This window comes from Centrocercus urophasianus, unplaced genomic scaffold (genome assembly GCF_019232065.1).
Source record: "Centrocercus urophasianus isolate 14NV4802_14NV808 unplaced genomic scaffold, USGS_Curo_1.0 seq_12, whole genome shotgun sequence".
NCBI lineage: Eukaryota > Metazoa > Chordata > Aves > Galliformes > Phasianidae > Centrocercus > Centrocercus urophasianus.
In genome coordinates, this window is record NW_024884364.1 from 38037344 (window position 1) to 38065190 (window position 27847).

General features: G+C 38.5%; 1 protein-coding gene across 12 annotated transcripts in view; it reads left to right on the forward strand.

Annotated features, from left to right (window-relative positions):
- Positions 1-5441: 5441 nt before the first annotated feature.
- DMD (dystrophin) overlaps positions 5442-27847 on the forward strand; it is a 979751-nt gene continuing 957345 nt past the window's right edge. For 6 of the 12 annotated variants that reach the window (XM_042811099.1, XM_042811102.1, XM_042811092.1 and 3 more), the window contains exon 1: positions 5443-5628. In XM_042811099.1, coding sequence (XP_042667033.1) covers positions 5586-5628 — 43 coding nt within the window. In that variant the 5' untranslated portion in view covers positions 5443-5585. Of the gene's footprint in view, positions 5629-27847 lie in introns of all 12 variants that reach the window. The other 6 variants (XM_042811110.1, XM_042811098.1, XM_042811094.1 and 3 more) reach the window with 4 other exon arrangements.

A 27847-nucleotide genomic window follows, 5' to 3' on the forward strand; every position in this document is an offset into this window, starting at 1 on the left:
TGGAGTTTCTTCTTGTGGATTTCAAGAGAACAGGCTGAACAGGGGCAGTCTTATCGTGTCCTTGCATGGTTTGGACAGACAACCTTAGATGGGCCAAAAAAGCTCATGGAAAGCCGTAGCCAGGCTCATTCCCCCAGAGAATGGTCTGAGGCAGGGGCTCAATTTACAGAATCACAGAATAGCCAGGATTGGAAGTGACCTCAAGGATCATGAATCTCCAACCCCCCTGCCACATGCAGGGCCACCAACCTCCCCATTTAATACTAGACCAGGCTGCCCAGGGCCCCATCCAACCTGGCCTTGAATACCTCCAGGAACAGGGCATTCACAACCGCTCTGGGCAGCCTGTTCCAGCACCTCACCACTCTCTTTGTAAAGAATTAGATCCTCAAACACTCTGAAGGAGGATCCTATCTGTACATTATGTTGGATGCTTATAGTGTTTGGCTACACTTAACACATCTAGAAAGAAGAAGGGATAATAGTTATAAGTTGTTCTCCTTTCTGGTCATTTGAACCTCTCTGGAGAGATAAATACCGGATTTTTTTTGTAGCGTAACTGAGTAATTCTATTTCTTCATTACTTCAACTCCTACCATATATGTAAGTAGTGTATATTAATATATATATGTCTATATATTTGTAATTCAAACCTCCTTCTTCTCTTCTTTGTACTCTTAATATTAGTTTTTATATAATTCACTGTCCTTTCTTACATTTTCCTTTTGAGGATTCAGTGCATCTCACGAGTACTCTGATTCAGCTGGCTTTTGTTTAGACTGATTTCACTTCTGCGGTAGAAGTTTCTGAATGTCAGAGTTTACAGGGTTTGAGAATAAAGATCTACAGAGCAAAAGCATTCTGTATGGGGAAAGTGGAGGCAGCAAAGCCAGCGATTAATGGGACCTGACCCTGAAGAGAGTTCCCATAAATGAAAAGTGCTGCTTGGTCTTTAGAATGATAGAATAACTTGAGTTTAATTGAAGCTTTGTAAAAGAGAATGATTTCTACTGTTTTCCTGAATGTTACTTTTGTTAAACTAGTAAGAAATGTGCCCAGCCCTTTTTTGTTCTAGATAGTCTCCAAAAAGGGGGTAAACCATATTCCACAGAGATACAGCATGAAGGAGATGGATTGGAAAGAGCACAAAACCAGTAATGAATTAGTATGTTGGTCCATATATTAAAGTATCGTCTCAAACAGAAGTGTTGCATGAAATAGAAATACATGGACTTAAATAGTGGGTGTTTTTTTAACAGCTATTTGCATATGAGAGGCCTTTGCCTTCCTTGTTATATTACTACTAAATTTCAACTTATACATTGGTTAATGTCTGCTAATCTAAAAAACAAAACCTACTGCTTCCTTCAGAATTTAGAGCAAAGGATTTTTTTATTTTTTGTCTTTTATTTTCTGGTCTACAGATCAAATAAGCGTATGGAGAAAAGAAAAACATTGCAACCTGTACTAACAGTCTCTACAGGTTTTTTTTTTTGTTTTTCTTTTTTTTTTAAGTAAAAATAGGTTGAGAAATGAAAGTAAGAAATTCTGCTTTGGTTACTCATGTTAGGAAGATTTTCTTTTTTCTTTTTTTCTTGCTGCATACATGGGAAAATCAGAAGTCCCATGTTTACTTCTGTTGTGATAAAGCTGTTGATTTTTTTTCTCTCTGTTGTTGACATGCAAGTGGTATTTTTTCATGACAGGAAGTGAATAATAAAAAGACTCAGAGCCAATATACCACCAGGGCAAAACCACATGCTGTGCATTAGTGCTTAAAAGATTCCCATCCCACTTCTCCCTTTGCATCAGTCCCATAGTCCCTAGAGCTAAGCACTTCCCACACAGATTGCTGTGATAGATTTCCAAATACTGGCAAGAACACAGAAGAGACTGTGTTGTGAGCTTACTGGTTGAATTGAGTGACAGACTTGTATTACTTTATTTTTTTTGGGTCAGCTTTGGCAAGGATTTGAAAACATGATAGAATAAAGGTTGAAATGTTTTCTGAAATTATAATCAAAATATCATGTCTTAGATTTATGCTGTAAGCACTGTGCCTGATGTTGAATTGGCAAACAACATTTGCTGGTGGGATGTCTGAAAAGTCATAAGAGATTTGTAAATCAGTTCCATGTGGCGTGCTACCTATTTGTTATTTTCTTCTTTTATCTCTTAACAGGAAAGGATATGTAGTTAGAGGATATAAATGGCAGTATAATGTGTTGGGGTTTGGGTTTGTTTTTTTTTTTTCATTTATATTACACTAAATTGCACTGAGATGGAAGATGAGTTAATCTGTGGAGGGTGTTAACATGAAGTTCTTATTTGATTTATGTTTAACTGGGGACCTGTCCTCCCATATAAGTTATTCCGACAACTGTAATATCTTAATATTTCTTGAATCAGACCCCAAATTTCCAATTTCTATCCAATGTCTACTAAATCCATCCTCCTAAATAGTCCCTGGTCAGGCAGTTTATTGTTAGGGTTTGTTTTCAAATTGTTACTGGGTTCTTCTGAATTGTCTCCAGTTTTGAATTCCTGTCATGCTCTCGCTATTAGAAAGGAATTATTTTCGACTTTATCAACACATGGGTTTTGAAAGGACTTCTCAAGCAGCAAAATAAACAGCCTCTCTAAGTGTTAATGGACAGCAGAAAATCACCCTAATCATTGCTGCAGAGCAGATGATTTTCTTTCATTTAACCCATAACTGGTTGTGAAAGAGGAAGACAACATTAAAATAGAGTTGCAGCTGTATTTTTTTTTTTTTAAAGTGTGCCTCTTTATTGTTCCAGATTTTCTAGATTGACCACCCTCTCTCTGGCTTTGAGGCTTGCTCTCCACAGCTGTAGCCCAGGCATTGCAATCTCAGAGTACTCAGCAGTAGTATGACAACACCATACAAGAAGGAATGGTATGATGAGCAGCCTCTGATCCCAGCATTGATTGGGCACACAGAAATTATCTGACAGAGATCTACAGCGAGGCTGTGGATTGCTTTCTATTTTTGAAGACAGGTTGAGCTTTTAATACCAGTTCAGGCAAAAAACCAGCAGCTACAACTGTTTACAAGGAAAGTTGGTCTGTCAAAATTGTAAACTCAGTTCCAGGTTATACATGCATTATAAGTGTATGCTGTGTTGGCCAGCGGGGACTGGCAGATGTATATCAAACATCTGTTCAGTAGAGTTGAAGTTTCTGTATATAAACCAGTGTTGAAAGTAGTCTTTAATTTTTAAGAGCTTCTCAATTTTGTGTAACAACCCTCTCCTCAAACAAAGAAACAAACAAAAAAAAAACACCAAAAAACAAAAAGCTCAACTGAAAAAAACAGAAGGTTTGAATACTAACTTTTGCTATCCCCAAACAAATCTGTGGCCCAACAAATCTTTACTTTTTTCCCATTGAGTGATGAAGTTTCAGTAGCAAGAGGGGAATATTCCTGGGCTGAAAATTTCTGCATGGTCAGCTGGGTCTCTCTTGAGCTGATCTATGCTCCTAGCAAGAAGGGAAGTAAAACTGGGTTTCCTGCGTGTGAGGGATTGTTTAGCACGTCAGCTATTGTAAGTATTGTCACCACCCACTTCTTTGAGCCATATTTTAGAAGAAAGTATCAATTAATATTTCCTGCAAAGCCTGGTCTGATGTTCTCCGGTGGTCTCAAATACAGCATCAGAGAAGATGAATACTTCCTGTGATTTCAGTGGGCCACGACTGCAGTTAAGTATGAGGCAGACTGCAGAGCTCTGTCAAGGATAAGGCCCTCTAGTCATATTCAGAAACAGAGCTTTAGGTACCTGGAAGGTTTTGAATAGAAATCTGTCACCTTGAAAGACTGAATTGGATAGGAGTCAGGAGGATCACAGTTCCAGCACTAGGGATCTACTCTGGAGATGGCTTTCGCTTTTGGTCATTAAGTACATACATTCCTGGGACTCAGTTATTATCAGTATGTGTTACTAAGGGTGACTGTGAATATTTTAGAAGAACTTCTGCGCAATAAGCAGTTCCTTTCCTGAGTTTGCTTGGTTCAATTCTCCCTGAAATAATCAGAATGCTGCTGCTGTCACAGAGTGCTCTGCTTCGCTCCAGATTATTTTCTACATCAGTTCATGACTTGCAGTTCCTGTGGACTACAAATTAATCCTTAGGAGTCTGTTGACATGTACTGTACATCCAGGTTCTCCAGGGTATTAATTTGACTATTGATGTAGAAAATACCAGTGGCCATAAAGGTATGTTATGCAATTCATTTTCGTGTTTATTTTTCTGTATAATCCAGGATTTTACTTACAAATGTGTAATCACCATTAGAGCACTTTAGGCTTGAAAGCAGAGTGCTGTATTGGCAATTTATTTTTAAGGATGATTTTTTAAAGAATAATGAGCAAATTAAGTGTGTTCTTTCAAATGACTTTTCAAATGAAGCACTGAATTAATAATGATTCCTTATGGCCATATATACTGTACAAAGTATATATATATGTGTATATATATATATATATATACACACTAGAAAGTAGCCATATAAAAGTCTGGGCTTGAGTCTAGAGCTGCAGTCCCATTCTAAAGTGGATGCTTGTTTTTGCCTTTCCATAAAAACTAAGGAGGCCTTGGGCTGATGCAGGGGAAGGGGCAAGCCCAGGTCCCACCTTTTTGGGATATGCAGCTTTTGGGATTTGGAAATTAAAGAATGTTTCCGTACGCTCCCCTATTTCTTCTGCAACTCATTCCTGGGCTGTGTCTAGCAGCAGTACTGCGTGGTTTTGTTGGGAGTGGAAAGGTCAAATGTAAGTCAGTAGTATTTTTTCTCTCCAAGCTGGTACAGACTTATCGCAACCTGTGTTTGTATTTACACAGTTTGGGAACAAAATTGTTTCCTTTCTTTTTTTTTTTTTCTTTTTTTTTTCTTTCTCCCTCTGCTCAGCAGAGTGGTTGGAATTCCATAAGTCTGAGCTGAGACAGAGTGGCTGAACGCCAGAGAGCTGCCTCCCCTGTCCTAAACAGGGATCCTTCAGGCCGGGATGGACAGTGGGTCAGTGGCTGTGGAGGGGGAAATCTCCTATACAGGAGACTGAAGGCAGCTGGGCAAAGGGATCAAGAAATATCTTCACTCTGTTGCATTAAACACTCTTTGGAAACGCGCAACATTTAATTTAAACCCATTACACATGCCACCCTAGAAGCAGAGCCTTATATGTAGAGTGCATGGGCTGTCCTATTATGGGAAATCAACTTCGTTTTGAAGGAAGCACGGAGCATTGCTTCTGCGCAAGTCCTGGAATTTGAAACATGTAGGGGCCTCCAAAGAGCAGGGCACGAGTTACGGTGCCGGCTGGGTGGCAGCGAGGATCCCCGGCTCGCCCTGCCCGGCGCGGACCCTGCTGGCTGCATCCCACCGAGGCTCCCGCTGTGTGCTGCCCTGCGAACTTGCCGGGGTTTAGGTGGGAACACACACGGCTGTCAATCTGCAGGGACGAGCCTCATTCGAAAGCGACTGAAGCAGCAAAGTGGGAGTATACTTTGCCAAGAAGCGTTTTACTGTTGTTTTCTTTTCCTCTGTTTTGTGGAGAGATTTCATGTCTGCTCACGTGCTTTGGTATGAGGAAGTAGAAGATGATTGTAAGTACAAACAGCCTGATGTGATTGATCACAGTGTTCACTCTGACAGAGCGGTGTTCTACGCAACCCACTAACTGCATGCATTTTTAAATGTTTACTTTCAGAGCCTGAAGGAGAGCACTGGGAGGGGGAAAATAAAGAGAATTTCTTGGTCTCTGTCAGGGGGGTAAATCCCCCTATATAATAATTCATTATTATATAAAAGAAGTATTCCAAAAATAGTGCTCAATTCTCCTCAGCATACAAATAATACATTTCTTCCTGAGGTTTTCCACTTGTTGAAGAGTGGGGTTAAGAAAAGCTATTTAGAAAATAGATCAATATAGCTGAAAAAATAGTGTCATTGGGCTAACAGTTTGGCAACACATCAAGGGTGTAATCAGCTGCTTTGAACTTTAATGTCATATGCCATTTCCCTGCCTCATGCTAACTTAGGCTGTAAGGGATCTCTCTTGTCACCAAGCTGTCTGGTGGCAGCCGAGCGAGGGAGTGGCAGCTGAGCTCTCCCATGCACTTTCCAGAAAAGAGCAGGCGTGTTTTCCAGAGGTGTGCTTGTTTCTTAGTTTAAAGCTATCCTTTATGTGCATCAGGAGAAAAATTGAGGATGCCGGGAATAAAGAGAATGAAGAGAGCCTAGAGGAGAAGAATGAGAGAGGGTATTAAAATCAATCTACCGCATGCCCAGACTATCTTTCTTCTCCCTCCCCAGTCCAGACTTCCCAAAACAGATTGTGCTGAAAAAAATCCAAACTGTCAATACTGTCCAGACTTAATCTGCAGTCTCCTCCCTCTGCCTTATAATCTATTTTTGCTCTTTCACTTTCAGAGTAGTAATAGAATTCCTTCTTCTCTTTTATTTTTTTGAGGCCAAGGAATATGTACATGCTATCATTTTCCCCCATAGCATATGACGAGCTGTATGCCCCCTCCCTTCTGATGGAGCTTCCTGGAAATAGCAGTAGATTTTGTGTCTTTGAAGCTAAAAACAGAAAATGCCAATGTGCAGGTATGATCTTACACCGCAGTTTGTGTTCCCTTTTTCAAGATGACATCAAATTGCATTTTCTTGGTGAGAATTGCTGTAAATAAGTCTTAAGTCACTTTTTGCTTCTAAGAAAGGCTCAGCAGTGGTTGGACTCTTCTTGTTGGATGCAGTCTGACAGTTCAAGAAGGGATAGAATTCTGAATTCAGCATCGCTGTGTATTAAATAATAAGGCTTCTCATTATTCTGAAAATACCCTGTACTCACAAGGTGGGCTTGAGAGTAAGCAATGTTATGGGAATTTCTTAAAGGATTTTACTCCTTATGGGCAAGAGAGCACACTCTAGAACCAGCCTTTTCATCTGTCATCTTTTGAGAGGAATGAGGAGAATTTGTTACCTTCCTTTTTTCATGAACTCTCTCTTCGAGACAGTCACAACATCAGCCCAACTGCTCAGTCTCGAGGAGGAGAGGGGGCAGCGAGGGAACTAGGTGGGTGCTCATTAAGTAAGGCTGAAAGATCTTTGCTGCTTTGCACAAAAGTTAAAATTGCACTCTAAAGATGTAGTAGGTAAAAGATAGAAAAAAAATAGCTGCGTTAGTGCTTTTGAAAAATATGAATAGCAAACCAGATTTGCATCTAGCAGATGAATAGCATTCATGACAAGAGCTATTAAATCACTTGCTAAGTCGTGTCACATAACTACATTTGTATCTAAAATGAAAGGGAGGTGTCCTAGCGCTTCTTGGGTATTATTTAGCTGAATAGATTTCCTCACCTTTATCCTGACTCTTTTAAAGGGCAAGACATTTTTCTCAATAAAATTCGGTATCATGTTGTGAAGGTTTTTTATAGTTGCATTTCAATTAAAAAAGGAAAGCCCTTATCTGCACTGTGTTACAAATGCGTCCAAAATAATCCTCTCAAGTTTTCCCACAGCCTTTAACTTAGGATGGGCCACTTCTCCCACCTGATCCCTATGCTTGATTTGCTTCTTTCTTGGTATTGGACAAAAAACTTGTTGCTTTTAGAGCTGAGAGCAGTCACTTATATCTCTGCTTTGCTTTTTTAAATCCATCCTTTTTCTTCTTTTAAAGTCTTCTCTCAAACTCTGTCTGCCTCTGCCCTTTTCTCGTCTCTCTCCCCACGCTGTAGCAGTAAAGGCAGGTTCTCTGTCTCCTGCTTTCTCTTACTTCTGATAAGAATGACCTTTCACAAACATTCACCACCTTGAGCTTCGTTTCTTTCTCGAGTCCTTCCATGAACTGAATGGTTCAGCCTGAGTTGAGAATGCTTCGTGCCATCTTTTCTGCAGATTCATTGACAATGACCCCCAAAGAATAAAGCAGCAGAGAAATGAGATATTATCAATTTCACTTGGTTTTAATTAAGATGAGATTACTGTAAACTTTATCTCAGAAGCCACCCTCCCTGGAGTATTCAGTATTGTATGTGATATTTCTTTCTCTGGCAAATACAAACCTCTTTTTGTGTCCTTAGCCTGAAATGGAACCAAACTCTTCACACAGGCATCCTCTTTCTCAAAGTGGTGGCTAAAAATAGAGTTAATAATTAAACCAGGGCCAGTGCAGAAAAGAGATGAAACCTGCCTGAAATGTAGTGACTACAAGGGCTCTTGCCAGTTATGGTGTTACTATAGCAAGGGTCCATCTAGATTTGGGTTTTAGGTCAGGTCAGCGGTACGCTTCTGAAGTAAATTGTCCAATGTCTCTGCTTACCACTGTGTACTGGTAGCTGTCCCAGAGTGCACAGGCAGCATCTTTTTAGAAGGAAGCCAAAATAGAAGATGCTCTCTGAGAGCTCAGCCAATGGACGCCAACTTCAGAATGATGTTGTGAGGCACTCACACCCCAGGTTGGTGCTAGCTTGTCAGCACCAGTTGCTTCACCCTGCCGAGACTCTTTCTGTAGGGCCATGCAATATGCCAGGGCTAGAGATAACTCAGTGAGATGGGAAGAGGATGGCTGCAAATCTCCTCAGATAATGTATTGAGGAAAGTACTGCTGGTGAAACCTCTTTACAGCCTGTGCTGTCCTGGCTTCTCAGACCTAAAGTCATCGGCTTGTCCCTGGTCCCCAGCATCACTGCTGACCCCACCTCACTCCAGGGCAGCATGATGCAAGGGAAACTGAAAGTCCTGTGAAAATGTGTCTTTTTGCTACGTTGTTTTTAGAATACGTTTTTAGAATTACGTTGTTAGTGGAATACAATTGACTGTATAGTTGCTGATCACATGAAATTAGTTACAACTGAAAAAGTAAAATATTTGAGAAAATAAACAAACACAAAGCACGTTAACCCTTAACTAATACTGTGAAATTATCTGAGCCTGAGATTTGTCCAAAGGGGTAAGCTTTTTTATATGATCACCCAAGGGATGGGATTAAGCTCATCCATCTTTGTCATGGATTACTGATAGACAAAATCACATTCAACTGGATTGTGAACCGAGCAGCCATGATTTGAAAAAAAACTGACATTTTCAATTAAATGTTACCCAAAAGCTTAATCATCATTTAGGAGGATAACCACTGTACTGTGTTATAGCTAACCACTGAAAGGACTCCTCAATAAATTTAGCAGAACTCCGTAGCATCACAGCGCTGTTGAAGAGAACACACTTGTGATAATACTGGATCACTGGCAGGGAGGTAGAACAGCATGGGGAATTTTAAATAATTTTGCCTTATCAAAGCCTGAGCTTTGTGGAAAAAAGAAATGATGGTTAGCAGACTGTGGCTTTGCAGAGAGACTTGCCAGCTGGGCTGCACCAGAGAACGTGCTTGTTCATCTTCCCAGGAAAACATGTGGAGCAGATAAGATGTTTGTTTTGGTTTGCGGTACTCATTGCAGATACTACAAAGTCTTGTACTCTGTGCTTCTTGCTGTATCTCGTTTGCAACAGATTGGAAAAGATTTTAATGATGTGTTTTGAAGGACAGATAGTCTAAATTTTAAGAAAGTCATATTCTTCCTTTGTTCTGATAGCGATTTCTGTTTAATCTATGGAAATTATTTAGAGCATGAAGCTTATTTCTAGGAGGTTTCCTGGTGCTTTCTTCCTTGGTTTCGTAAATAATCTAAATCTGTAAGATTAATATTTCATCATTTGCTTGCAGTCTTTCATTCCTGAAGGGAAAATGTTGCTTGCAAATGCTGCAAGTGTGTGTAGAAGAAAGTCAGATTCGTGCAAAAGGATATGTCCTTATAATTTTGGATATATAGTTTCATCAATATATGTTACATGACAACAATTAAGATAGCACATTTTTTAAAGGATGATTATCTTAACAGATAAATTAGAATAATTCTAGTCATAAAAATGATAGGTGTGAAAGTTTCCTCATAGAAAAAAATGCATAAATATTCTAGTCCTTAGGGTGGTTTTGTTTTCTGCAGTATTTTTGTATGATACATGCCAATGGCTTGGAGATTCCTTTTAAAAAACAAACAAAATAAACAAAGACTAATATATGCTGCCTGTAGCTTGAAATTCTGCAGTGTAGAGGTACATAGAGATACGACCTAAATGAACACCCTAATGAGGAACCTATTTTTCTTACCCTGCCTTTTCTAAAAGATCTTGGGAGACCCCTAAGAACCCATGGGACAAGAGCCCTCTGAGTCAAAGTTCCAGCTAGACTCATCAAATTCTCTGTGCCTGCTGCTTTGGACCATATAATTTCTCTTGCTGTTGGTAAGGCTTGGGAAAGTAATCTTAAAAAGAAGGCAGGCCAGTATTTCCTTGAAGCATACACTGGGTGAGATATGTGGCACTGTCCTGATGGAAGACACCAAGTACATGTTTCCTGCACAGTGTGGAGGCTGCCATCCCATGTGAGATGTCAGGGCTGACAGCATGTGACTGTGGGTCCATGGTGCTCGCCTGGGGCCTTGCCACATCTAAAATGGGTGCCCGCCACCTTTGGCTGAGTGCCTGTGTGCACACACTTGTAAAGGAAATTAGCCACGCATAACGCTTTTAATTTTGTGTAGTGCAGGGAATTGGAGGAATTTAAAGGGTGATTGGAATTTGACATTTCTGCCTCTTTATTCTGAAAGATACTTTGATTAAAGTGCTGGAAGGCTCAGCTGATGGAGGCGTTGCTGCTATTTCAGATATACTGGTTATGTGATTTGAAGGCAAGCCAAATCACAATGAGATGGAATAATGATGTCCTTGGTTTATTTTTTTCCTTGGCACATTCAGGTTTTGATTGGATTCTGAGCGAGGCAACAGTTTTTTCTCCCAGAAATCTTTACCAGTCCTTGGGGGCTTGCAGCCTGCTATTAAAGCATAGGCCTTTTCTTGTGAAGGTCATGGGTTGCAGTCACAGATGAGGAGAAAAACTGATGGGATGGGGGGAGGGAAAGTGGAGGAAAAAAGGAATATTTCCTTACTGGACCTACTCAGATACAAGATTCTTACATTTCTCTAATAAACATTCCTGCAGCAACAAGACCTGTGATTACGTTGAACCCGGTAGCTGATGGCATATGCTTCAAATGACCTGTGGAAAACTCCAGGGTTACCATCTGTCCTACCTCCAACCCCATTCCACATCTTGCAATTCACATGCGTTTCAGTAGTTTATGTTTTTCTCACATTTAAAAAAAAAAATGTCCATGTTCCTTATAAAAGACTGTTCATTAATTCTTTTCTCAATGAACAAAGCTCACGGCTTCCCAGCTCTTGCTGAGTTGTTGGTAAAATTACTATTTTTTTCTAATTCCACTCAAATTTTATTTATTTATTTATTTGTTTGTTTGTTTGTTTGTTTTAAGATTGGTAACATCATAGAGTCAGGGTATTTTGAGGTGTTAGAGTGCACCTCATGAAGTGTCTGGACAGTGGACACAGTAAATAATCTGATAGGATCCAGGGGACAATCTGTCATAAATCAGTTATGCTGATGCCAGGAATAACTGAAAAGTATGCCCATCTTCTCAATATGGGAGAAAATACTGCTAGATGTACAGCTGTTCTGTCTGTGGCATTTCTGGGTTTACAAAGTGAGCCAGCTCCCCAGCCTTTCCAGGCTGTCTTACCTAACCAAAGCTGATCAGTTCATAAGGGAAACATGAAGATGTCTGTTCAGGGTGGGAATTGAGAAGGAAGGCAGCACTCCTTGCTGCAGGGACCACGGTGAGATGATCTCAGGGGCAGTGATCCTGCCCAGCTTGAAAGAAGCTCCTTAAATCTGCCCAACTGAAAAAAAAAAAAAAAAAAAAAAAAAAAAATTCAGAAGGTTGTAACCTGTTATGAACTGATTATGAATTTGTAGATGGCCTTACAAATTTAAATAAACCTAATTTAAACTTTGTGTTATGAAGACTGTTAGCAGCCCAAAATGTGCTTCAAGAAAACAGTATTTTTTTATTCATTTCATGTGATTTGCTGTCAACTTCCTATTATGTGATTTAGTACATGTTTAAGGCTTATTCTCTGCCCCACCCTTCAAAATCCTGCAAATTATGCTGAAAATAGAAATTGATATATTTTTACACCAAATTCTAAAGCCGCCATTTGTAAATGCTTGGTGGACTGATGGTTACTCACTCTCAAAAAATGTAGAAGATCCAGATTAAAGTGTTTGCTCTGCTTATGCTCTGTTTACAGAAGAGAAAGCTTCAGTTGCATTGGATGTTGAGTGGAAACCAAAGGTGAAGCCAAGTTACTTTTCATGAAAAGGGATTCTTGTTTTCTCGCCAGCATGCGAACAATTCCTTTTATAGTAGTCTGTAAGGGACAAGCGTGTTACAGAGTTGATTCTGTCCTTTCTGTTCTTTGTAATAATTAAAAAGCTCTAACAGAATAAGGATGGACACATAATACTATGAAATAAGTGGTGAACTACACAAGCAGTTGTCTCTTGTAGAATGTAGAACACTTAATGGGAACAGAAGATTTATCGAGATAGGAAATAATCTTGAATCTGATTTTTAAATATTTTTCTTAAATTGTTTTAAATTTCATGATACCTGCAACCTTACAACTGAATGATGCAGGGTGGCTCTGTGATACTGATATGCTTTTAAAAATTGTTTTTATCAGTCCCCTCATCTTTCTGTAGAGCACTGGCTTTGTACTTCGTGTCACCTTACTCTATTTGGAGTAAAAGATATCCCCAGTGAAATGGCATTTCCTACCTGATTGATGAAAACTTTAGGGACTGTCAGTTGGGCCACATTTTTGCCGTGGGAAAATAAGTGAGTTTACATAGTCTCTCTTTACGTCCTGTCAGAAAGATGACAAGTAGATTCAGAATCTATCCCCAAATCCTTCTATTTTTAGCTCAATGACTACCACAATATGGTTTTTCAACTGTTAGAGCTAATATCGGTAACTGGAAGTATGTTATGCTTTGGAACCAACTGAATGTTCACTGTTTTGTCTTGTAAGGATAAAACTGGTCTTGTTAGGGTAGAGCTGCTGAATTGTGGATCATGAACTCATTCTACTGATGCTGTTTTTGGCTCTCTTTATTTCTTCTTTAGACTTTCTTTTTTCTCTGGGCTACGCATATCCTTTGCTTTACTGCTTTTGTTTCTTTAAATAAATGTTTTCCTCCTCCAAGACGACTTGCTAGTTTTTGCATATTATCTTAAGCTGACTTAACAGTCATTTTGTCAAATCTTCCCAGCTGCTGCTATTGCTGAATTGATTCGTTTTTTTCTTACGACATATTTTAGGCAAATGTGAAGAAGAGTTTACTTGACCAATAATCCTCCCTTTAACTGAAGAAAGGACATAGTTTGAACGATGTGGTCTGGCATATTTTTCCCTAAATTTGCCTATTGTAGGCAGAAAGGTTTTTTGACTCTTGCCTGGAAATTTCTCATCTAGAAAGTGAAAAATATCCTGGCCATAAATAGTAGCCAAGGGATTCAGTTTCTCCTGGTGCAATAAGTCAGTCTTTAGAGGTTTTTTTCACCGATGAGAAGCTCCTAGGAGTTGTTACAGCTGTCTTGGAATGCCTCCAGAAACTATTGCTCAGCCTATAAACTGATGAAATTTCACAGAGTCACAGCCCAGCTGAGGCTGGAAGGCCCCTCTGTAGATCATCTAGTCCAAATTCCCTGCTTAGAGTAGGGTCAGTGAGGGCAGATTGCTCAGGGCTGTTAACTCAGGTTTTAAATATCTCTGAGGATGGAGACTCCACAATCTCTCTGGACAGCCTGTTCCAGGGAATGATCACACTCACAGGGATGTTTTGGTATTTTTTTGTGTCTAAATAGAATATCCCGTGTTTCAATTTATGCCCATTTATCATCCTGTCAGTGGGCACCAAGAAGAATAGTTTGGCTCTGCCTTTTCCAACTCTTTCCAATCTGCTAAGATCCCCCTGAGCTTTCTCTTCTCCAGGTTGAACAGTCTCAACTCTCTTAGCCATTTCTTGTAGGGGAGATGCTTCCACCTGTTTCATTTCAGCTGAAAATGATCCTTCCCTTGATGCCTTCCAGTATACCCACATCTCTCTTGCACTGAGCAGCCCAGCCCTTCTCAGCATAGGAAGCATCTCACCAGAGCTGACCAAAGGGGAAGGATCACCTTCCTCCAGCTGGCAATACTGTGCTTAATGTAACCCAAAGTACTGCTGGCCTTTGCTGCAAAGGTACAGCTGGCTTACGTCCAGCTTGGTTGGTTGAAAAAAGTTTTTCTGTCCACCTTGCTGGCCATTTGCCTAATCTATATTTTGTAAAAATGTGGTTATTATTGTGAAGACTCACTGGCAGTTTACTCTTGAGAGCAATAATGCTTACAAAGCCTGACACATCTTTAGTTTAAATAAGTATAAACACTGAGAATTTAATTCTTGTATCCTGAATTAAAACAAACAAACAAACAAATAACAAAAACAGAAAAAAACCCCACAACAAAAATATTAAAAAACAAATAAAAATAAACCCCTTAAAATGTTTCTTGCCTTCTGAAGATGTGCACTTCCCCGATGCACTTACCTGATGCTGTTTCTCTAACAGAAGAACTGTGGTTAACTTTGCAGATTAAACCTTTAGAAGTAGATACATTGTTTGTTGCATTTGTTTCCTTATCTTGTTATAATCTTCTGTTACATTCTTAACTTCTGATTGTTCCTGATTATTTTAAAGTTAAAACAAACTAAAAATGTAGCAAGAAATTCAAAAATCTTCCAGTGGGATGCCTCCCACTTGGGAACCAATCAAAAAACTTCAGCAGTCTTGACTCAGAAAATCTTAAGATCTATTTCTATACAGCAGCTTTTTATAAGAGAGAGGGAAAAAGGAAAATACACTGATTCCAGGATTCCTTAAGTTGATTCGACCTTATTCAAAGTTATATTCTGTTTCAATTTTACAGCAATTGAATTTGCCCAATCTCTATTTTTATTTTATGTGATTTTATTGTAATCCTTTGTATTCTAATTTGCATCCTCTGGAGGCTATTTCTTGGTCTACAGCTATATCCATGGCTGCAGCCATTCATGAGAAATTGCTTTCAGAAATCCTGCTTGTTTTTCTCATGCAGAAACAGCACAAAACTCTGGGATAACAGCCTGAGGCATTTTCGTAACAAACACCAGAGATTATTTTATGTTTGTTTGCTTATAATGATGTATTTCTACAGTAAAAATCCCTGTATTATTTTTTTTCTGGGGGAAAAATTTCCCAGGGAATTACTGTACCTGATTTCAGAATATACTAACAATTTCCATTGCACAGTATGTTTTATACTATCTAGAGAATACAGTTTGAAGTAAAAATGAATGTGTCACAGTGTGCTGTTTAGATATGTAGCATAGTTAATGTATATATAAGCATTAATTGAGTATTAATTGCTTATATGCTGTGCAAATTCCTGAGGTCAGAAAGGGATTCTAAATTTATAATCATCATAGCCAAAACTTGGTGTGTTTCCGTAGACGAATACTGAAGTTAGGTTGGCAGAAGACAGCAAGAACATATTTCCAAAATGAAGAGTGAAGTTGCTATTGCTGTGGCTCAGTCTGAATTTACAGCTGGATCAATCAATGATATTTCTGGAAGGAGAGTCCTAGGGATGAATTTATGAAGCTTCAAGCATTCTGTATGACGGCGGTCACACTTACTAGCTGTTAACATAATTGTGAGAAGATCTAGTTATTCTGAAGGGCATCACTGGGTTCTTGGTATTGTGATAGGGAAAGAAATAGAAAGAAGACATGTTAATAATTACAGCATTAACTCAGTGAAGAGATGCATGTATTGTGGAAAGTCTTTCAAAATTGATGTTTGTGAGGAAGGAAAAAGGCAAATAACATCACTTTGGTTTATGTTGTTGTATAGCCATGATTCAAATAAATTCATAATCTAACAGTAACATAATCTATGTGGATTGAATGATTCAATCATTATAATTAATATTGATATAACAATTGAAAGTACTATTTGTGGGAAATCGTATGCACACTTCAATTAAGCTGTGATATAAATGCAATTTAAAATGTTACTGCAGTTTTTAAGTGTAACACTCAAGCCTGACTTCATGCTGCGAAACCTTTTTATGGTGCCTTAACTATTAACAATATCATTATCATTTTTAACACACAAAAGTGCCAGTGCTGTTTCATAGTCAGAATTGCACCAGAAAATCAGTGAATCCCTTATTTTAGACACTAATAGTGAGCATCCCTAGATTTACAAAATAATTGCAAGAACTTGTTTTGATGATGGAAATATTATGGTACATAGTGGGTGCCTTTCAAAGATGGGGGCTGCTGGAGACTGATGGAAAAGCAGAAAGAAGGCAGCTGTATGAAACTACATGGGGATATGTGGAGTAAAGGTGGGGAAGCAAGCAGCCAGAAGGCAGAGAGGGCTGGCAGAAGGAGTTGAGATATGAGGAGGAGATGACAGCCATGGAGATGTACCAGTGTATTGCATGTTTGCAAGGAACTTGCATGAGAACAGGAGATGCAGGAACACTTAAGAGTAACAAATATGATTAGCCACTATGGTAGCTTATTTTATCTGTCTTAATTTCTTATGTGCATCTTTTTCCCTGTGTCTTCTCACCTGGCTGGCAGTTAGATTTGCAAGACCTTGCTGATGGAGTTACAACTTTCACAAAATGAGTGAGATTATAAGAATGAGCAAACGTGTTTCTAACTCAGAGGCCTTCCTAGTTCTTACCTTCCCACCATGACAGGCCTGTTTTATGGCCACTTCAGTAGGTCTGTGTGCAGTCCAAATCATCTTGTTCTCATTCTAGAATAAACCATGAAATTTGGTTGATATAGTATGGAATAAATTGTGGATTACGCATAAGCTGAGGGGGATCTAACTTATCACAGCCTAAGTTTCTGCTTAGTTTTCAGTGCTAATTGGGACATCTATATTATACATCTTTTACTCTTGCCAAGTTTATGGATAGGCATACCTTGGTATGAGCTCACTTTTTCTCACTGAAGGTCAGAGAAGAAACTGCCATAGACACCAGTACCCAGGAGGATACCTTGGGAGGCTTTTCCAGGCAGGTAATCACTGTGCTGACATCTGGTCTCTGGGCCCACTCGATCTACGTGGGCTGGGATGTATCCATTTTATGCACTAGAGGCTGCAGGCCATGGAGGGAATGCTGCCATGCATGCAAGGACTCAGTCTCACAGACCCACGCGCTCCTGAAACAGAGATGTATTCATTGGGACTTTGACCGAGCAAAGAGAGGAATGCTGCCATTTTCACGGAGTCCCTGTTTGCAGCAATACTCCCAGTACTGGTCCTATTAATCATTGTTTGGATAGCAGTGCTCTTGCCAAACTATGTGGCTCTGGGTCTCTCTCACTAATGTATTGTCATGCTCCTCCCTTCGCCCCTTTCCTCCCACATCCCCAGAAAAATTGGATTCAGTTTTAACATAGTTCAGATAAACGAAGTTTGGGAGCCTTTTACTGCTTAGCACAAAAAGCTAAGAAAGTTGAAGTGAGACTGATTGACTTTCACTAGGTAAAGGGACTACTGGCAAATGTCTGGCTCAGACTCTTTCTTCACTCCCTTTATTGTCAGTAACTTGAAATTTTTTGAGGTAGTAATACGGATGGCTGTGGCCATTGATACTGAATTCTTCCATTCCTTTTTTCAGAGAGCATCCTCATTACTGCTAAGAAGTGTCCCAGCAGTTACACTGTCAGGCTTGACCCCAAATCATCAGTGAGATAAGCTAATCCCTTCTCACCCTCTGAAATGATCTCACTCCCTTGCTGCTTTAGAAAGCTAACACCACAACAAAACAAAACAAAAAGCTATCCTCTCTGGAGCTGTAATCATCAAGCTACAAGCAGGAGTTACTGTGGATTTTATTTCCCTGGTATAGATAATATTGCCTCTTGATCTGTGAAAAAGGCTGTTTTCACCTATAGTACTTCGCTGTTTATCTCCAAAGAACACAAGTCTCACACTCTATGGTGAGACTTCTTTGAGCCAAGAAAAATAAGCTAAATGCTCCCTTTAACATGGTAGTTCCTCGTTTTCCTCCTCAAAATCAGGTTTTCAGAAATTCCAGTGTCTTCAACTGTGAGGCAGTTTTGTTTTCTAGAAAAGCTCTTCTCCCCAGATCGTTTCTTCTGATTGACCGTATACATTTATCTTTAATTCCCTCCTGAATTTCGGTTCTTTCTTATTGCTAGATACTTGAATAATGAGGAAACAGATGACAGAGAAAAATGTAGTTTTCTCCTGGGAACCAAATTCAAATCCTTCAACTGGGAGGAAAAAAAAAGAGTTTTAATGGTTTTAGAAAAAACAACAACAATAATGCTTGCATTTTCTTGTTTATTGTAACGTCTTGTAGTGTGTTTATTGTGTTTTTCTAGAGGAGGTTGAAAAGTCGGTACTGATTTTCATGTATTTCATATTTGATATGTACTGCATTTGGTGCTACAATACTATGAAATATTAATAAATGTACAAATCTTTTCCCTTGGCATTTGCTGTGAAACTTGACTGACTGTAGCTTCTCTGATTTGTTAATTCATATTCCTAAGTCAAGTACAACAATGCTGTGTTCAAAGATTCTTTTTGATAATAACTTGACATCTGTCACACTGTGAAGAGTGGCTGTGATGATTTTCTCCCCTTTTCTTGCTGTTTGCAGTGAGGGTGACCAAACTGCCTGCCGTAAGTTACTATTACTTGTCTGCAATTAGGTTTTTGCATCTCCATGCTGCAATTCCTTTAAACTCAAAGGAACCCGCAAGCCTACTCTTGAGAAAATGTTATGGAAATTTCCCAGTTCATGCTTAGAAAATAATTTTACCATTCAAAGACTGCTGTGCTTGGTATGTGTGTATAAGGATAAGTTCAGTTTCTCCACAATGGTTATTAATTGCAGTGAAAAAAAGTTATTGAAACATCACCCAGTAAGGGTTCCTCTTGCTGTTTTCATCAAGAGAGTAAGGCTCACTGGCCTTTCTAGAACAATTCAGGGCTTTTCTGCTTTGAGGAACTGGCTTTTGGAGACAGGCAATTAGCTGCGCTTGCTACATAGGCCTTAATACAGATACATGTGTTTTGATCAAAAATTGAGAAACTGTTTCAAGAGCTATTTCACAAATGTGTGATAATCATTATTGCTTAAATGTACAACACAATTCAGTTTTTGTGGTTAAATCTTTGCCATTCATAGTTTCCCTGACTGTTGTTTGAATTTGCTACAGAAATTTTTAGAGAACTCAGGTTATTCTGCACAGATTTAACATATTATATTTACATGACATTTATCTATATGTGTGTGTTTGTTTGTATGAGAGAAATGCTGAATAATAGTATGTTTTCACCCTTTTATTTACTACTATGTCCATATTTAATTACAAAGTGAGAAAAGCCTAAAATCCCGTCATTACAAAAAATGTAGGAACTGTTCAGATTGTGAAACTGCACTCTCCCTAGTGATAAAGTACAACTACTGTGCCAGTTAGCTATGAAAAGGCTAAGGAGGGGTGGTATCTAATTGCTGTCTTCAGCTGCCTAATAGGTAGTTACTGAGAAAATGAAGAAAAATCCTTCTCAGGGGCATACAGGGAGAGGATGAAACATGTTTCTGAAAATAAAAATTTTGTCACTACACAAAAAACAATTTTATTGTTTATTTTTTTCTCACTGTGAAGATCACCAGCTGAGCACTAGGGCAGGTTGCCCAGAGGGGCTGTGGAATTGCCTCTTTCGGTTGTGTTTGGAGCTTACCTGAACACAGCCCTGTACTGCTGGACGTGATTGATGAGAGACCTGCTTCAAGCACAGTGTTGAACTAGATGGTGCCTTGCAACACATGTTACTGTGTAATTCTATGTTTGCTTTATGAAGAATGACCTCATATTTTTAACTTGCTTAGAAATATAGTTCTGAAGATTTTCTAAGGAAACCACTGAAAATTTGGGTAGTCTTACGTAAATTATCAGTTCAGTATTCTTGGAAACCATTTATTTTGACTTTTTTTCCCCCTTAACCTGGAGTTTTCTTTGGTTGGTTGGGTGTTTGATTATGAATTTTCTTTGTTCCCCTGGGACTAATCTACTCATCCTGTTTTGTGCTTAACTGTAATTCAGTGAGATACTGTGCTAGCTGTTTTTTTGACATAAAAGTTCTAGATTTTAGTCTTTACAATCTTTAGAACTACTTCTCATGTCACGTATAAATAACACATATTCTAGCGTAAAAATTCTTCCTATGCTTAGTAATACAAACAAAAATGAGCCTTGACATGTTTAGATTTCTGTTACCTAATGGTACTTAAAGCAGAAGACTCTTTTCTTGTTGTTGCATGATGCTTGTGCCCTAAGCTCTGCATAGCTGTCTCAATCCGTGGGCCTTGTGCAGGCCTTCCAATAATAGTTTCCACTGTGCAGAAGTAAGACAGATTTGACCTGGATTAACTGGAGCACAGACTCCTAATGAGCCAGATGGATGAACATTCCTGTTTGGCGGAGATGATAGTAACAGTGCTTGCTACAAATATGTCAGCAGTTGCCTTGGTTTTCTCCTGGAGAAAATAAATGATTTATATCTTTTTCTAGAGTGGTTGAGTAATGACTGCTGTGAAGCATTTCCTTTATGTCATTAAGAATTTTTAAGGGGCAGTCCAAAGCTGGAACTGTGAATGAGGTTCCCTGTGTGACCCTGACAGGGAGCAACACCTGCCATCTCACCCTGATATGGGTAAAACATCCAAGCGAGAACATTGTCACTTCAGTTTGGTTTTAAGTAGGTGGTCTTCAGGAATGCTGATTTAATTTTTTGTTCAAGGACGGAGGAAGAGTCTTCTGTCATGCTGTTTTGATATTAATGGAACAGAACCTTTAAACTTTGATTCTCTCATAAATTTATTATGTGCATTAGATGTTGTCTTTGCTGAAGATGATAGGTATTATCATCCTCTAATTCGAATCTGCTGATCAAAGCCTTGACTGTTTTGCCCATGAGCAGCAGGAAGATGAAATTACTTTGAAAAAAAAAATACATGCAGGGATGCATGGAGGTTTTTAGTTAATTCATATGCCTTGTGTGGAAAGTGGGGAAAGGTCAGAGAAACTGCTCTGAGGTATGTGTCAGGCAATAATTTGTAGAATGCAAAACTGAAGATCCCCACTGCTCAAGTGTAGAAAACCTTTGTGTGTGGATGTGCCTGTTCTTCAGGCTGCTTTGTTCTGGCAGCAAAGGAGTGCAGCCTTCTCTGGCTGTGAAACACTATCTGGGTGCTGTGTCATACACACAATGTCGACATGTTGTGTGCAGCTTAAGTAGGTGACATTCTCAGTGCAGATCTTTTATCACCTCCCCTTGTGCCATCTCATTCAACTTCAGAGAGCTTTCCCATGGGCTGGAAGTGCTTTTCACAAGGCATGTATGGGATGGGGCATCTTCTGTATGCGTATCGGCTGCCCTCACACAACTCTGCTGTGACTTTGTGTTTCTGCTAGCAATTGTCTTCCAAGATGAACAAGGGAGCATTTATGAAATGGACTTACATTCATTTCAGATAGCTACAGATACATGTAAAAGTAGCGAAGTACGTTTGAAAGGCAGTGTGTGATGGGAGGGATGACATGGAAAGAGATTGGGTTCTCCTACTTCAATACTAAAAGGGAAAAAATCTGTTCCCCAGTGTAAAGATTCCTGCAAATTCGCTGGCACACTGAACGATATATAAAGACCACGTAACTTAATAGCTGCTCTTCTAAATTCCATTTTGACCTTTCTGCTATAAAAGACAATTCCTTAGAGTCTCCAAAAGTACAGTTCATCACTCTTTGGTTTAGTGTTACAGAGCAGTATGGTAAGTAATAGACCTTATTACAGTTACTTTTTTCTCTTTGTAAAACTATTATGCACCTCTTTGACCTTTACAATAAAAACTGCAAATACAATTCAGCAAATGTTTCCAGTATTAGTTTCTGTTATTCCGAGTTACAAATAAGTGAATGTTAATCCATGTGGACTGTATAAAGCCCATTTTATTTCTTTTTACTTTACTCATGCTTTGATAGGTTTTTCTCAGCTCCTCTTCATCCTATATCCTCTCTTGTTCTTAGTCCTTTTCAAAATGCATCCTAACAGACTAGAACAGAATTGCCTGTACACCATGGGATTATGTGACAAAAAGCCCTGTAAATCACCATGAGTCAACCATGTAAAATTGATAAGATATTTTCAGTTTCCTACGGCCCTGGGTAGCCTGTTAATCCATTCCTTCCACTTACAAACTTAATACCTGAAGGTGTTTTTGTTTGCTCGTTTTTCCCCTGCTTGAGCCTGTTTGTTTAAACAAGAACCTATTGCTGAGCAGTGTGTATATAAGAAGTAGAGCATTATTAAACTATGAAAGCAGGAGTCATAGACTTTTTGATTGTTAGGGGAACAAAGCAATTTGCCCTTAAGTGACCTTCTCCAAGATCATCATAGGTGTTATTGCCATAGGAAATGGGGGGAAAAAAGAAGTCTCCATATTTCTATACTCTTGCATGCATACTGTATTTCTGCTTGTGGGTGGTTACCTCTGAGGACATATAGATTGGTTTTAAAGGTGGGAGGAGGGTATTCATTGCTGTCATCATGTCTATTGCTTTTGTGTTTTCATTTTTCCTGAAGGCAAGGAGAGGGTGAATTATGTGAGAAAGTGAGATAGCACTTGAAATCAATGTTTCAAAGGTGTCTTTTTTTTTAATTTTTCTTTTTTATTATTTGTTTAACGGAATTACTGAATATATACAATCAGAATTGCAGCCACACGAGTAGCAGTTTTTCAGTTAACTCTTGCTCTGACACACAGTCTTTGAACTCTGTGAAATTTCCTCTGCTGATGTAAGTGGACATTATTTACTTGACTTTAATTAAGGATCTGGACCAGGGTTTGATCTCTTTTTAGTACTTGTCCAACTTTTCCCTTTATGGCCAACAATGTAGTACCAGATTTCTTCTCGCTGAATACATGTACTATATATAAAAAGTAACTAATGACCTTTAAATAGTTACCATGGGCAATTTTTAGCTTGTTGTAATAGTTTCGAGCTATTTGGAGGTCCTGGCTTTGCTGCAGTATGCAAGCACATTAACATTCCTGAGCCGAAAGGGGCATTTACTATGAATTGCAGCAGTGTCTTCCTCTGTGGTGGCTTTCCAGCCTTTCATGTAGTAGACTTGTATCTGTGGAAACATACAGTGCACTGTATTAAAATATGCAATTGTGGGCAATCTACCAGAAAAAAGATTTCAGTCAACAGCTATGTGCCATGCCACCCTTACCCATAGCAATCCCTCAGCCCTTCCCACACAAAAAACACGCTCCCTGAAATTTAGAGACTGCCTGTTAATGGCTGGTGACATGCATTGCAAATGATAATAGTTGCATTAAATTTCAACATGTACACCGACTGCATCTAAATGCAAAACAGAGGTTGCAGACTAAGATTTTGAAGAATGTGGAAAGCCTATTTTCTGACATAATAGTGTTGAAATGTGCTTCGTAGAGAATGTACCTTCGTGCTGGGAAATCATTTTTTTGTACAAATAAAAAGCTGTTAAGCTGTCATTGGAATGACAGTTTTGTTAAGCGGTAGTCCTCAAAACCAAAAAAGAGGATAGAAATTGAGCGTGACGGTATATAGACTGAATGCATACACATTTTGCTGAGCCTGTGGAATGACAGCAGCAAATATGTTACTTGTTTGCAGTTTTTACTGTATTTTAATTTTCCAAACATGTTGCATGTATTAACTGTAGACGGACCGATATTGTAGAATACAGTAAAGATGGAACGATCTTGAATAAGGAAAAAAAAGAAGAAATAGATACTTTCTTGAAAGTGCCAAATAAATAAAAACCTAACCTTTGCATGGAAATAAATAAGAGCTGCTTCATTTTATTGAGAAAAAAAAAAAAAAACCTACAGGTCAAGTTGATGCATGCTAGGGGGTGACAGGGTGCTACCATTCTGGTAATCCCATTGTTTGTCATGCACTTAGACACTCTGCACTGCTGTGGTGACTGTATTTTTTTTCTTGATATTTGCAGGACTTTTAAAAATTTCATCTCTGAATCAGATAGTCTTTTACTGTGTTTTTTCCCAGCATGCTGACTGTCCTGCATGCAATCTTAGTGTTGCTTAGAGCGTATGTTCAGTTCTTGCTCACAAACATGCTTGAGTGCTTTGTGAATTGCAGTGCTGGGTGTGGCTCATGTCTCTCTACCCTAACCACGAGAGACAACAGATTGACAGCAGCCTCATCTCTGAAACTGGAGAGATGATGAGAGTGTAACCTGCTCATATACATGATTTGAGCAAATGCATGAGCATTTGGAAATTGGTCTGAGCTTTAGCATACAGTTGCAGTGGTGCTTCCCAGAAAAACCCAAGTTTAAATTAGACCTGATTGCCAAGTCTTGTGAATTGAACCAGACCGTTATTGCTGTTTTGTGATGTGTAAAAATGGGCACAAGGCTCAGAAATAATTTCCTAGTCCCCTGTGACCTACAAGATAATCTGATTCCCTGCAGATGAAAGGTGAGGGCACTAAGAGAGTTGCTTCAGTTCAGATAATCAAGGAATTCCATGTGGCCCCTTTGTGTTGGTTGTCGGGTTGAAGGACTTCTCTCTTAAGAGCTTTTTGTGCTGCAGTGAGGAGAACAAAGTACAGTAATTCTTCCATATCCTTTTGTTGTAAAAAATGGTGAGTGGAGAAGTGACCTTTTAAAAGTGCATCAATGAAGAAATGTGTTTTGTATGAATTTTTTGTAGTTAATAAAGGAACCGTGTCCTGTAGGAGAAAAATTAAAGCAGGTGTCTGTGATGGAAGTGCAGCACAATGCAAAATTACACAAAAACTATGTTTTGTGATATACCCCTAGCAATGCATAAACTTGTTTAGTATCACAGGTAGGTTGTTCTTCTTCGTACAATTGTTTAATAGAAATGTTAACATGAGCACAAGTCTTAAGAGGAGAGAGCTGGAATTATTTGTCTGGAGAAGAGGAGGCTCAGGGGAGACCTCATTGCGCTCTACAACATCCTGACGAGAGGTTGTGATAAGATGGGAGTTGGCCTTTTCTCCTATGTAATTAGCGATAAGACTAGAGAGAATGGCCTCAAGTTGTGCCAGTGAAGATTCAGGTTGGACATTAGGAAATGTCCAAATATTTCTTTGAAGGAGTGGTCAGGCACTGGAACGGGCTGCTCAGAGAGGTGGTGAAGTCACTGTCCCTGGAGGTGTTAAAGAAACATTTAGATGTTGTACCAAGGGACATGGTTTAGTGGGAGGTATTGGTGATAGGTGGATGGTTGGACTGGATGATCTTGGATGTCTTTTCCAACCTTGGATGCTATGATTCTGTGAGCTTGCACATTTGACATACATAGGGGCTTCTGAAGAAAGTAGTTAACTTCAGGTTTATGGAAAAGCATTGTAATTTATGTTTTTGTGGAAGCAATGCAAAACTGATATCAAGAAAAGCATGGCTGTTTGCAGTCAGATCTCGTTTGAGTGTTTGTTTTTTTTTCCATTTTTTACATGAGAGCACTTGTGTCAAATCCAAAGCCCACCTGTACAGATACCCTTGCTGTGACACTGACTGATGATGGAAACAGGGAGAAACAGTGGACCAGGCTGAACTTACTTGAGATACCTTTTAAGTTCATCTTCCCAGTCTCCAAAAATGTAAAGATTCCCTCCTTTGGAGTTTTGTGGATTGGTTTCTCTTGTAGTACAACTGTAAACCACAGTGAACACCGTTGTTAAACTTGTTTAGAGAAGGGCTCGAGCTAAATGCAATTATGTTCCTGCATTATCTGTTTTAATATATACAAAAGTGATGAAAATTCCCTAAGATAATGTAATAATTGCATTATGCATAAAATTGGCTTGAGCAGTAACACTGCAGCAGTGGCAACATGACCATAAAACTTAATAATTTGGTCTGTATTATTACAACTTAATCTTTAGTTTTAACAGATGAGATCAATTTCTCAACGATTAAGAATTTTTAGGTAAAAGTCCTTTAACTTTTTCACAAAGAAGAGTTTGTTAGTAATAATTTACTAATGTTTCAACCTATGTGTCTTAGCAGAACTACTTTCAGTAGCGTATGAAAAAATAAACTATTTTTTCTGAAAATATGTTAGTAACCTATTTTTTAATTAAAAAAGGAAAAAAATATATTTTTTAAAAAATCTAAAAAAGGCTAATTAATGTGACTCTGGAAATCTGCAATATCCCCCAAAGTCAGCAACGGGTCATAGTAAATTTGTGATTTTCATTTCTCTTATTTCATTATACTCACAAAATTTGACCAATTTGAGTATTTTATTCAGCACTACTGTATAGTTTGAAGCACTACTGGCTGGAGAATAGATAAAGAAGGAAATAAAAAATGTAATGAAAAAATTAGCTGGATAACATTTTTGCAGAGAGCATTGTTGTTGTTTTTTTTCTGCCAGAATCAGTAATGATTTACTCAGCATTGTTTTATAGTTTTCTCTAGGTTATTTTCTATTCATAAATAATGGATAAGCCTATAATTTTGATTTAAATGAATGATTTGTAGGATCCTATAGTTAGGATCTCCACACTGTTTGTATTATAACAGTAGCTGGTTTCCTTTAATTTAGGGCTGTTACGGAGGATATCTGTTTTCGCTAGTCTGAGACTTGCCAGTCTCTGATATCTACCTGATAAATGATTTCTCTATATCTAAGAAGTAGTCTACACTATGGAGAAAATCCTGACTAAACATAGTTCAGTGATGCATGGCATAATGTTTTCCAGGTGCTGTGGTGTACTGTTTTTCTCAGCTACAAATTCCAGTGGAAGATACAAATATGGGTTTTCAGATATGAGAGAGGAGTAGAAGCACCATTAAGTACACATAAAAACAAACATTGAAGAACAACTATGAGCTTCAGTTTGACAAGTTGAAAGATCATGCATTCATAGTGCAAACTCTGCATGTTTCAAGCCTTACAGGTTTCTAGTGGAAGGAGAAGATCCATCACAACTGATGGATAATCTAAAATCTAAATAAATAAATAAATAAATAAATAAGCAACAAAAACCCCAAAATATACAAATAACATATTCAAATAGATCATCAAAAGCTGTTAGTTTTGTTTTGTTCTCCTCAGCTTCATGCATAGTAAAATTTCACTGCAATTTCTACGACGGTGAGATCTGGTTCATGTATACTAATTTTAAGTGTGACTGTAAGAAAACAACAAAAAATAGATGACATCATTTATACGGATTTTTCTCCTTTGGTTGAAACAAAAAAAGGTTAGAGATCAGTATGATTGGAAGTCCGAAATGCAGAAAAACATTCAGCGAAACATGCAGAGTAAAATTTATTTTGATTTTTACATCGACCTATTTACTCAAAAGATATTACAAATTTTAAAGTTTAAGGTGACGGAATGGTGTTAATCTGACTCAGGTAGACTACATGAATGTGATTAGGTGTGGTGAAGAGCAATGGCAAAGGTTAGAAGGTTAATTTCTAGTGAAGGACTAAGACTTACTTTTGCGATAGTATTTATTTTAAAATAAGTTTGCAAGAGTTTTACATAGGGAAGGATAGCAGGGATACAATAAGAATGTTCAGGACAAATATCAAGCTAGAAAAGTTAAAAGATGAGATGATCTGGTACTGATGTTATTTAGGTGTTGAAAGATTCTTAGAAAATTGATGCTCAATTCCTGGAGACTTTAAGGAGAAT